The sequence below is a fragment of the Colletotrichum higginsianum genome, chromosome 9 (assembly GCF_001672515.1).
Source record: "Colletotrichum higginsianum IMI 349063 chromosome 9, whole genome shotgun sequence".
Lineage (NCBI taxonomy): Eukaryota > Fungi > Ascomycota > Sordariomycetes > Glomerellales > Glomerellaceae > Colletotrichum > Colletotrichum higginsianum.
In genome coordinates this window covers 2,107,895-2,120,136 of record NC_030961.1, presented here as the reverse complement: position 1 = coordinate 2,120,136, position 12,242 = coordinate 2,107,895, and the positions used below count along the sequence as shown (strand labels likewise).

At 54.5% G+C, this 12,242-nt stretch overlaps 3 protein-coding genes across 3 annotated transcripts; 2 read left to right on the top strand and 1 right to left on the bottom strand.

Moving 5' to 3' along the window:
• Positions 1 to 2,151: 2,151 nt before the first annotated feature.
• Positions 2,152 to 3,231, top strand: CH63R_12862 (uncharacterized protein; the record flags this gene model as incomplete). Its single annotated transcript, XM_018307836.1, has 1 exon — positions 2,152 to 3,231. One exon carries the CDS (start codon positions 2,152 to 2,154, stop codon positions 3,229 to 3,231), a length of 1,080 nt encoding a protein of 359 aa, XP_018152253.1.
• A 245-nt stretch (positions 3,232 to 3,476) lies between these two features.
• On the top strand, positions 3,477 to 3,683 carry CH63R_12861 (uncharacterized protein; the record flags this gene model as incomplete). The annotated part of the gene is made up of 1 exon (XM_018307835.1): positions 3,477 to 3,683. The coding sequence occupies one exon, from the start codon at positions 3,477 to 3,479 to the stop codon at positions 3,681 to 3,683; it is 207 nt and encodes a 68-aa protein (XP_018152252.1).
• A 5,364-nt stretch (positions 3,684 to 9,047) lies between these two features.
• Positions 9,048 to 11,958, bottom strand: CH63R_12860 (TBC domain-containing protein; the record flags this gene model as incomplete). The annotated part of the gene is made up of 3 exons (XM_018307834.1): positions 9,048 to 9,398; positions 9,456 to 10,539; positions 10,604 to 11,958. The coding sequence occupies 3 exons, from the start codon at positions 11,956 to 11,958 to the stop codon at positions 9,048 to 9,050; spliced, it is 2,790 nt and encodes a 929-aa protein (XP_018152251.1).
• Between the last annotated feature and the right edge of the window lie 284 nt (positions 11,959 to 12,242).

The window sequence follows — 12,242 nt, the reverse complement described above, 5'->3', positions numbered from 1 at the left end:
TAGGGTACGTTTGCAGACACAAAAACAGCAGAGACATCAATATAAACCGGTCCTTGGGACATGAAAAAAGCTTAGATCTACTTTCAGGAGTTCACCGTCGACCTCATGAAGCCATGTTACAGAATACTTGGACAAGAGAGGTATCTCACATCACACATCGCCTTTGACTGCCGATTTCTAGCTGACACCATGCAATACCCTCAACGTTAGATGATCTGCACCCTCGCACAAAACACTAGGTATTTATCAAGCCTGAATCTGGACCGGGTCGACCTGTTGTGAGGTTTTCCAACCTTGGCCGCAGTCTCCAGAAAAGAAAATGAGGGTCCCTGGCCCCGATACTGACTAGGCTCGATTGCCACATTTCCCATCCACGCCCCCCTTCCCCTCCTCCTTCCCCCCACGCCCCCTTGAGTTCTCGTCATCGCACCCCTCCTCCCGTCAAGTCGGATTGTGGACTGAGAGAGAGCTGGAACTGGGCCGGGCCTGGACAAGCAACGCGCACCCCCCTGCGCTCATCCCCCTCCATGTGTCATCTCTTCTGATACGCGCTGGTTGTAATGAAATAAACCAGGCTCGGTGTCATTCTCCACCACGGGAAACGCACCTCAACCATTCCTCACCGGCCCTGTCCTGAACCGTCCCCAAAACGGCCGGTCCTGTTCTCTTATTCTTCTGCTACTCGTTATTCTCTTGGGTGAAGCTGTGTTTCGAACTCGGCGTCAACCTGGACCTTCAAGTCGGGTCTTGGGTGGTTCGTCTCGTTTCCCGCGTCTCCATCCGGCATCTGCGTCCGCCTCCACACATGCACCCCCTGCCGGGGTGCCTTGGAGAGTGAAATCAGGAGAAGAAGACAGACCAAATCACCAGGCCATCCCTCCCCGACATACCACGCCCTGGACACACACCTAGGTAGTGAGTGTATTTGTATACAGCACCCTCTCACACTCACAGGACACTTCCCCGTCAATCCTCCTATTCGTGGGCCGGTGGGTTCTCAAAGGACAGAAGCCCTCCTATCCCCCAGATACTGTTCCAGCTTGCTTCAGCGCTGTGTCGCCACCCGACTTCTGCATAGCATCGGCCGAACTTTTCACGTCTTCGGCCGTCCGCCGTCCCTTCCCCGGAGACAGACAGTTCTAGCTCCGCCTCAAGGCCGCGCATGCATCTCATCCGCTCCAGTCTTCCTACATTTGTACAGGAAGAAAAACTGGTGGTCTCCATTCACCTCACCGCCGGCTTCACATCGCATTGCCGAGCTCCTAACCACAATCTTCAGCATCTACATAGTCACACGTAGGCGGCTGGAAAACTTCTCCGTGAGTAAATGAAGCCGAGCCCGTTCGTGGAGAGCTTTCATCACCGTACGCTCCGCCCAGTGTCCATCACTGCGGTCACTATCCGTACCTACCTGAGGACGGGGATTGGGGCGAGGATAAGGACGAGAAAGACGGAGTAGCATACCAACGGTACGGATCTCCTTCCTTGCCCTGCTTTGCCCTGCCTGCCATTGCTCCGCGTCTGTCCGTACACCGTCGACGGTCGACGCTACGGGTATTCCTTGCAGGTTGCCGTGCCTTTTTAGTGCTAGCTGGGTACGGAGCTACCTCTGCTTTTCTCTCTAGGGCCCCAGGGCCTGGGCCTGGGTCTGGGTCTGGGTCGGAGTCTGAGTCTGGGTCTTTGGGCCTCTGATCGTCTCTTTCTGGGTCCTGCGAGATACGTACCTTTTTGGCTGTGTATCCCGCCCCCCGTCCCTTTCCATTTCCAAAGCTGGTCGCCCTCTCCAGCTTCGCGCCTGCAACAAAAAGGTTATTTCCACCACCTGCACCCCCCCATACCTCCATTTGGTTCCTTCACCTCTCGTCTTGGGTCCTTTCTTCAACCCTTTCTTCACCCACCTATCTCTTCCTTCCAAAAACCCATCTTCTTGTCTGGCCAGCCAGCAACTTTTTTCTCCTTTTTACTTCTTGACCTTCCTTCAGCTCTTCAGCTATCTCCCCTTTGTATCTTTTCTCTTCATTTTTCTCTCTCATTGAATTGACACGACCTCCCCGAGCTACAAAACCAAACACCAAACAAATCGGCCGTCCATGTTCGGTTTCATTTCCAACGCCTCTTAAGACTATCTGGAGCACATGAGTATACATGACCATGCTCACAGTCAAGCAGCCAACACACTACGGCTACAAGTCCGTCCATGATCTACCTACTCCGCCTTCGACATCCCGACCATCGCCTCCCTTGGCCTACCAAGACCACCCTTCTTCGCACAAGCTGCTGCCTTCCATTCCCCGTAGTCACAGTCCACCTGGCCAGCCCATGTCGGCTCACCATCGTGGCCTGCCTCCGCCGGCGGCCATGACGTTGCCTCCTCAGCCGTCTCACTCGAGTTCTGCTCCCCCGCCGCCGCCGCCCGCGCCCCAATCCATCGGCCAAGCCCCCCCGTCCACTCACAGCCATGTCATGGGCCAGCTGCCGGGGCCGCCGCCGCAGTGGCACGGAGCCGAGGAGTCTATGAGGAGCTGGCTCGCAGCCAAGACCGAGGAGGAGCGCCGGAGACAGGAGGAAGAGAAGACTAGACAGGAGTCCCTGCGCCTGGAGCAACGACGGATAGAGGCCGACATGCTGCGGACCTCGCTAAACGGCGGTATCCCCCCGCCCATCGTTCCGCTCGTCTTCGCCGGAATGGGTGGCGGTGTCCCCCCAGCAGCGTTGGAGTGGGCGCAGCAGTTTCTCGCCCAGCAGAGCCAGCAGCCACAGCACCCGCAGTTGCTCCCTTCTCAGGCTCCTCTGTCACCCGATCACCGTCGCGATTCCCACTCTCAGTACGCAGGCCAGTATTCAGGCGTACCATCGACCCCGAGTTCCGCCCCGGGCCCTCACGGCTTCTCTGGATATCCGGGTTCTCCCCAACGCGGGCGGGCGACAACTTTGTCCTCCACGGGCTCCGTATCCCGTCCACTTGGGTCTAGTAATCTACCTAGCCTCAACACGAACGTGCCGCATTCCGGCCCGCCGGGCTCGTCGACGTTGCAGAGCCACCAGCAGCAGCACCACCACCACCACCCTGCAGCGCAATCGGCGCAGGCCCAGCAGGAGACCCAGCCGAGCCCGTCCATCTACTTTCATCATTGGCACCCGCCGACATCCCAAGCCGGAGGTGGCTCAACCCAGCCTGCGACCCCCTCCGGTGCGTCCAGCAAGACCAAAAGAAAGCGAGAGTCGCTTTAGGCTAACCTTGGCTGGTGTGGCCTTTAGGGGAGTCTCCTAGGAACAAGCGCAAGGCCACCAGCCCGCAGCAAGCCCCTCCACCACCAAGTCAACATCGCCTGAGGTCGCCCCCTTTTCATGGTGGATCAACGCTAGGAAACCCTCCGCCAGGACGCAGAAGAGGGCACTCGAGACAACACAGCGATCTCTCGTCGTACCGGCCCACGGGTCGAGGCCGGAGAGACAGCTATGGGACGTCCCGAGGCATGTCCCCGCAGGCTGCCAGCTTCGGCACAAGCCCGGAACATGGCGAGTCGACATATGGCCAGCAACAGCAACAAGCTAAAAGCGTCGGTGGGCATTCGGTGTCGTCCTTGTTATCGGAAGAGCCATCGCGCGCGGGACAATACGGTTCGACGTCATCAGAGGCGTACCAAGGGCAGGGCGAGGAGCGGCGACGGTCCCCGTTGTAAGGGGGCGGTGGAGGGGAAATGGACACGTGGGGTCGCAGGGTTATCAGCCATGCGACAGGGCGACACTGACTGAAATCTGGCCCAGGCCAATTTTACGACCTTGTTTCAGCCATTACATCACGGCGAAATTTCGCGAAACGAGATGCATGAGTACGACATTTTTCTTCGGACATTTTCGCTTCTTGCGGATACAATCCGCCATCTTTTCCTACGCCAACAAACATGGCCTCTCCCTTCCCCGTGAGGAAGGGATGAGGAAGATGACGCGGCATTTTGACGATTTCGAGCTTCGTCGACCACTTCAATTTCAAGAGAGACTTGGATCTCTTCTCTTCCTGTTGACGCCATTTCAGAATCACTGGAACTGGAGGCGCACATGATGACTTTCTTCTTTCCAAAGGCATGCACGGCTCACGGCACTTTATTCTTCCAATTCATTTCAGGCGGGCGGGAACAGTCATGGCCGACAAGCCTCGGTTCATATCATGGAACTTTCTTATTTCATTTCTCACGACACCGGGTGTATTGATATGTGCAATCGTCAATACGACATTGCATTTGGGTGTGGCTATAACAGCCGAAGGTTTGGGTGGTGAAGCATCAACAGCCGACCCAGATGTTCTTTGCAGGGTGAGGCTTACCAGGGTGTGCTGGGAAGACCATTGAGATTCAGATTGCGGGTTTTTCTTCTTCTTCTTCATACTTCTCAGGCTGGACAAATTCTTTCTAGGAGGGCGATTGGGCACTCGGGCAATATCTTCACTCTTGTTGGTTCTTGAAATTCAGGGCCGACTTATTTTGGGCAATCGTACATGTATCGTGATACCCTGCAGAAAAGAAAGAGAGAAAAACAAGACAAGACAAGACTCTCGAGACGCATTCTATTTTGCAGAGACGGGTAGACGTGTTTCAACCCCTTGAAGACTGATACCCTTATCTCGCTTGTTTGATTATTACGCGTTGAAGGGGGAGGGGTCATTTGCAAACGAGCCAGGAACCTGGGTGATTAGGCAACGCGAACTCTGACCCCTCTATGCTTCCTTTGGGTGGGCCCCTTGCCGGAAGCGGCACAGGAAGGGGAAAGAGCGGGAAAAGTCCCTCACCTTGTCGGACGTGGATTCGCTTTATGGCTCGTCTGACCGATCCAGCTAATAAGTAAGGGTGGACGTCTTACCAAGGTGAGAAGTGGATGACGGATCAGAGGTATAAAGAAACAGGATTAAGCTCGCGCGGGAGATTAGCATGCCCCTCTCGATGATGGGACGTGGTGGAGAGAGCGAGAGAGCTTTCAAGTGGAGTTTCCGTTGTTGCTATGGACCCTGTTCCACCCGGGTGCCCCGCCCACCGCCGCCGCTGCCGCCGCCGCCGGCCCGCCCGCCCGGCGTCCCAGTGCTCGCCGCCCGGACCCCCCGAGGGAACGTGCCACGGTAACAAGTTGGCCCTCTCAAATTGATGTCGGTCCCCAGCACGGCCGGGACAGGAGGGGATGCACTGATTGATAGCTGGATTGGATGGTTGCTTGGCTATATGAGAGTGCGGGCTGGTTCGGGGGCGATACCCTACACCACGTTCATGGGGCCAGGGAGGGGCTGAGTGAGCGCTTACGCTCACAAGAGGGGAGAGTCTTTGTTCTCTTGGTCTACAGTATGCGTTTCTGCTCCTTGAGAAGCCCGTTGCCAGGAGCAGCACCCGCCTCGCTTGCATGCATGTCGGATAGCGCAACAGGAAACGAAAAGGTTTCAAGGATGAAGTAAGCCGAAGACATACAAAACTAAAATAAAACCCATGGATGGAATCAAACCATGTGTTTTGATTCAACAGGGAATCAAGACAGGTTTTCTTGTTTTACCCTTCTCTCACTATCAGTCTCCTTTACTTGGCATGGGGGAGGGACCAAGGCCCGGGCAAAGGGTTCGCTGCTGCCTCTGAGACGGCGCTTGTCCCTGAATTTGGCCGTAGCCCGCGGTTCGGCTGAATACTTAGGTCTGGCCCGTCTGGGTTCCATCATTTCTGCAGAGAGTGAAATGCGGGCATGTTTGCAGTCGGGCTCCTGAAGGAACAATCTTGGACTGGCCCGTCCACGCGCGGCATTGACGGTCTCGGCCCTCTCCTGGCCACGGCCGGGGTTGTGTTTATGTTTTTGCGTGAGACGGGGATGCGGGCATGCGACTTAAGCAAAATAGTCGATGCGACATCCCTAAATGAGACGATTGGGGGGGGGAGGGGGGAGGAGGCCGAATTGGAGACGTCAAGGGACGGCGCCCTCCCCAACTCAGCCATCACGCACCGGCAGCCAAACCAGGTTTATTGTCTCAGTGGTCTTGTGCATGTAGGGCTGGCGCGGCGTTCCGGATACCGTTGGTCAAGACTGTGTACGGATAGGGCATCTGCGTATGTTGGGGTGGGGGGTTATCCCGCACCGGCGTTGACTTGGGCGGCACGGGGAGGGATACATACACCCTGTGTCTAAGGATGGGGAATGGTTAAAGGCCGGTGCCCAGACTGAAGATAGAAACACGTGCCACGCGAGAAAACTATAAGCACAATCAACGTCTAAGTCAAGCTTTGGTCTACCGACTTTTGGGCAAAGGGAAAGGTTACCTGGGTTGATCAGAACGGCCAAGTCCGTCTCCAGAACACGATCCGATCTGGGCGGAGTCGGCGCTTGCTGTGTGCGCTTGTGATGTTTGCCCAAGGGACGCTCGATGTTGGGTGGGCGGCGCGTGTGCACCAGTGTCAATCATTTCTTCGTGGGCTGTCCGCTATTTGGATCATGCAGGCCACGGGTGCTTCCGGTTTCGACGTTTTTTCTTCTTCAGGCTTCTTCTGGCCGACCCAGCTAACAGTCCGCCATTCGGACTGTTATTGTGCGTTTGCGAGATGATGCAGGACAGCCATCGGCTGAACATGGGTGGCTGCCCTGGACTCGGGCGGACAGGTCCGTACGCCAGTCGGCGCTCTTGGCTTGTGTTCTAGGCGGTCACCCTCGAGGGCTTTTTCATATCTCGATAAACCCGGCATCTCCTCCTATCAAGAAACATGAAGCTCGAGAGTCTCAGTGTATCACGGCCGGACTAGTTTCGCCAAATTGTTGGCGAGTTGGCTGGTTCCATCGACTATGCTGAAGCAAAGGTTCCAAGAATGGTCCAGTGCGTCGTGCCCGTATCACCACTTGTCCCTCTTCTTTTCGTCTTTGTGAGGAACTTCAGTCATGTGGTATAGACGAGGACTAATAACTGCTATGGCATATTGGTGAGTCTGACGAGGGGCTGTTTCATGCTGAGCTCCGTCCTCGAGGCCGATAGCGTGCCAGTAGGTGCCTGGGAAAGAAACAGGACCCATGAACGCTCAACATGCGGTGGTCAATATTTATAAATCTCCATGGGCTGGTTAACGCTGTCGGAAGAATGAAAGTGAAGAGCCGCAAGCTTGGACGCCAGTTCTGGAGACCGTCGACAAGAGACGTCTGAAAGAGTACGTCCGGGACGGTCTAGACACATGCCATTTCACTTAAGGTCGCTGCTGCCTGAGCTGAGCCCTGGTGTCTAATTACCTTGCTTTCCAGTTTTGATGTCGAAACCGCCACATGAAGAATGCAGAAGCTGACGTCAATAGAGCATAGTCTATCTTCTAATGGATGGAGGGCTGGGCTTTGCTAAAACCCGCCGTGTGAAGCTAGTCTACGCGGAGTTAAACGACGACAATAGCTCATAGGTTGGGAGAGGCTTTCGAGACGGCTCAGACAGCAGCTAGCGTATGGCCGCAAGGAATAGTCTGATCGATTTGCAACTAGTAAGTTGTAGAGGCTAAGACAACTATTTCAAGCGTTGAAGGAGATAGGTAGTGATATGGACTGCCCTCAACCTCAACTCAGGCTACCTGAAAAAGGTACAATAAAATGTTTGGTGGTGTGAGACATGCTTTGGTTGGTAATTGCGGATAGAGAGGCATCAGAGAGATGATTGAGTACACCCGGGCAGGACTGGGAATTGGCAACAGCAATCAAGGCGATGCCATCGTCTTTGTACCTCAGGGGGTTAGAATTTGTAAGGAAAGACCGCCGGGTCCATATGGCATCTCCAGTTGTGCTATGCGATAATGGTGAATAACGTATAGGTTCATTCAGCAGCGCCCGCGCTAAACTTTTCCTACATCTATACCTAAGAGCAAGCACCTCAGTAGTTCTAGAGCGTCGTATTTGGAAGGTGGTCAAATAGGACGTTGGTTCACAACGCTTGCTATAGGCGATGCTAGCAGTCCATTTCATATTAAGCAGTGTGCAGGCTAGAAATTTGAGTTAATAACGGCAGAACATTATACTTAGCCTAGAAAACTAAGTTCTTTAGATTTTAAAGGGTTTTACAACATGTTAATTTCTAGTTGTGTATAAGCGTAAACTAACTAGCATTTAGCATATGTATTCTTCTTTATGTGCAAGTTGTAAACATTAGTATAAATTCTACAATTATATACGCTGCTAGGATAGGAAAGGAAGATAGGTTCAAGAGGAGGTTGCGTTCCTACATTGGTTTCTTAATCAACGACGTCAGGTTATAGGAAACTCCAGGGCTCACGATTGCTACATACGACCATACCCACTGGAGAACTCGGGATCCCGTCCGCTCTCCCATAGATAAGCCAGTGAGGGCCGGATTAGTAGTTGGGTCGGTGACGACCAGCGAATACCTGGTGTTGTATGTGTGACACTTTTTGTCGCTGTAGGAATCACTGTTATATTTTAACATGGCTTGAACGGAGGAGGAAGGGAGGAAGGGAGGCCTTACTTAACTTACCGCAAGGTCTAGCAGGACAATCTAACCTTTATCTTGAAGCTTGTTTTATCACACTCACTATGTATTACAGGGATGTCTCCAGCATTGCCTTGTGAAGGCTGTATTACACAGCTGAATAATGCCTTTTAAGAGAACGGACTTGACGCAGTGGCGTAAGACACATGCAAATGTTGTAGAAATGCAGCAATAAAGTTGTTTGAATGATACATTATACATTGATATTAATGCTTCAAGGAACTACATCTAGGTTACTGTTGTTATGTAAAGGGTATGTGAAAAGTCGTGTCGTGGTCTAGTTCCTCCTCAGTTGTTCTTCGCCACTAGAACCGCACAATGAACGGCCCCTTGGCATACCAGTCGTATAAAGGTACATAAGAGACACCTCGCTCATCTGAAAAGACCAAAGCCGCAATCAATCCTGGGGTATTGGTCGACAATGCATGCCGAGATCAACTCGACCAACTCCCTCAACGCCTCGCAAGCATATCCATAAAGTGGAAATCAGAAACAAACTAAAGAAATGGAGGGACAGCATGTTTGCCCTTCAAGGGGATCCAAGAAGCAAAACTCCCTAGAACCTTTTCTTCTGTCGGCTCTTCCATTCTGCCCGGGTCACCCTCATCAAAATATCCTCATCCTTCACTGGGATCCAGGATGTTAGCGCCTTCATGGCGTTCTCAAAATCCGAGTCGAGAAGGACCTCGCGCAGTGCATGAATCAGAGCCGCGCTAGTAGCATGTAGAATATCGATGCCGTCCATGGTGGTCGACGAACTGGACACCTTGGGAGAATCTGAGGGGTTCTCCCCGAGGAGTAGAAAGACGTCCCAGACGCGAAGCTGGGCGGCAAAAGGGATGGATAGGTTGAAAAGCGTCAAGTACCATCGCGTGCCATACGCTGTAGGGTCGATGCAGAGCTCGGCCTGAGAATAGTCAGTACGGCGGGGCTTCATGGATCGAGAGTAATGACCGTGTCTTACCAGTTTCTTCGCGACGTCCTTGCCGTCCAGCCACTTAGTCTGCATATCGTTGAGAGCCGCCATCAGTCCATCAAAGCCGGGGCTGTAAAGCTTCTCGAGTCCTCGCAATTGCCACAAGCGGACGAGCATCACAAAGCACTTCTCCTCGTCGAAGTAGCAGAGCAGTGTCGCGGCCAGGGAGGCCATGCCCTGGACGTAGCCTGTGTATGGAAAGTAGAGCGACAGCGCGTGCAGAACCCGAAACAGCAGACGCTGACCGCCCTTGTAGCGCTTGCGAAACATGACGTGTCTGCTGATGGTGCGAGGAACGTCGAGGTCAATCTGCACGTCATCTGGCGATCCCCTACACTGGAGGCGATGGAAGTCGGTGATGATGGAGTCCTCGGACGGAGAGTTCTTGTGGGACCTGGCATGGGTTGCCATGAACGAGTACCAGGCGGACGCTCTCCATCGGTCGGGGATGCCCTTCCACGTCCTATCAATGAGCTTCTGGTTCTTGACGTCAAACTCGAACTCCATGCCTTCGCCGTCTTTTCCCTTTTTGATGACCCTAGCCATTTTCCGCCACTTCTCGGACCTTTCCCATTCTTTCTTCTTAATGGCTTCGGAGATCTTCTCTACGCTTTCTTCATCCCCTAAAGACAGAGAAAGCATACCTCCGGCAATGTCCATCCAACGCCGTTCCTGGTTATGAGGAAGCAGGTTTCCCGCCTGCCTGACTACCGACCGAGCCGATCGGCGAGATGCGGCGGATGCCCTGGAGGTTTGCGTGTTGAGGGATCGAGCGGACACCTTCCTACTGGGTCCTCTAGAGGGCAGCCCTAGTCCGAAAACATCCCGTTTCGAAAGTCCGTTCTTTTTTCTGGGGGCGTATTGCGACGACTTGAGCTCCGTGGGGGTGCCGCCTCTCGACTCTGGCTTACGCGGGTTGATGAAGCCATATCGGTCGACGTCTTGTCCCTCGACATCTTCCCAGTCTTCAAGACCGCCCGCCACTTCATACTCGCTTCGCGTTTCGGGCCTTTGGGAATATGAACTTCCAGATCTTGGAGTACCCCATGCGGGAGGCTGGAGTTCGGCGACGCTGTGGACGAGACATTGGTTAGCAAACCGACTGCGAGACTAGACAGGGAAAAAGGAAACCATACGGATCGTTCTCAAGATCATCCGTCGGAATCTCGACGGTCGCCTCAAGACGATCGCCAACATCCGACGGTCTGCCTCCGTCTTCCCATCGGAGACCTTCGCCGGATTCATAGAGCGATCTCACCTTTCGAGATTCCAACTCCACGTCCTCTGACAAGACGCGAATGCTGGGAGTCGTCATGGCGGCTTGCGACGCCGAGTCTGCAGTCGCCTCTGCCGTGGTCGCTTCAGTCGTGGGTGTCTGGGTTGCGCTCATATCGTTGGCGCAGGCGTCTGTGGTGCTGGCGGCGGTACTCTGGGGCCGCTCCTCGTAATGAATGTGGAGGATTGGGGTGGCTGCTGTTGCAGGGGCATCAGCGGGGGCAGGTGCCGGCGCGTGGGCTTCGTCCGTACGTGACTTGTCTGCCATGGTTTCGTCCGTGGTTTGTGTGGGGAAAGGACGACGGCCGCCAAACATGAGACTGCCTCGATTGGAGAACGACAAGGTCTTCAGGAAATCATCATCGATGAGGTTGTCGGTGGGGATGGAAATTGAGATGGGGGAAAAGTTGACGGAATCCTTGCTCAGGAGGTCGAGGGTATCGGGTATGTCGACAGGGGAGAGGTTAGGCGAGTTGTCGGAGGTTGTAAGAGAGGAGACAGACGTTTGGGTGATCATTTGAGCTGCTGCAGGTGACAGGTCGCTTAACCTTTTATTCCGCAATGCAACTGGGGAGCCGACGGATAAAGTGCTACTTAAACTGTCAGGCGCCTTTCGTTGGGCGATTTCAACCTGCGCGACGTGGTGGTGGTCCATGATGTCGGACTGTTTGCCGGTTGAAGGCGTGCATCGACCGGGTTGCCGCTGTTTGCTCAGAGACCACTCAGCGGCGGAATTGAGGGAGTCGTTGTCGCAGACGAAAGGTATCACACGCTCCTCTGATTGTTGTACAACTGCGATGTTTGGATTCGGGGCGACGATCTTCTCGTATGTGTGCTCCCCGTCCTCGCACTCCTCGGCAATGGTGGCCGAGGAAGATGAAGTTGGTGCAAGCCCAGAATCCCTCTTCCAGTCGTTGGCCGTGGTGTTGCAGGCAGGTGTGCGGGAGCGGAATGCAGGGTGTTGATCAATGGTGGGAGGGGGGGTCACGACGACAGGGCTGGGGGGCGGACACGAAAGCGAAGAGGATGCAGAAGTGGAAGTGCGATGCGTTGAGACTGAGGAGGATCTTGGGGAAGCCCGCGTAAGAATAGGGATAGGAGGCTCTGCCTGGACCGTCTTTTCGTAGCGGAGGGCGATGAGGCTAGTTTCGTCCTTGAAGGGCACGAGCGTAGGCCGGGACTTCAAGCGCATGCTGGCGAATTTTTGGGGCGCCATAGCGTGGTGTTCTGGGTGCTCCGGCCGGGGGGTGAGTAACCAAGCTGGGGTCGATCCGACCGTGCTTGACGGAGCCGCTGGTCCCAAGTGTACCAGTGCAAACGTAGTAACAAAGGCTGCCTCTGCGGTTGGTGGTGCGTCAGTAGGAGCACAACAGGCCCAAAGATGGTTTGGGATAGGTGGCCAGGGCGGTGTAAGTGGAGGTTGAGTGGCTCACCGTCGTGAAGAGCGCCGAGGGTCGGCAAGCTTAGGATTCAGGTGTGCCAATCTCAAGGTCTGGGGGG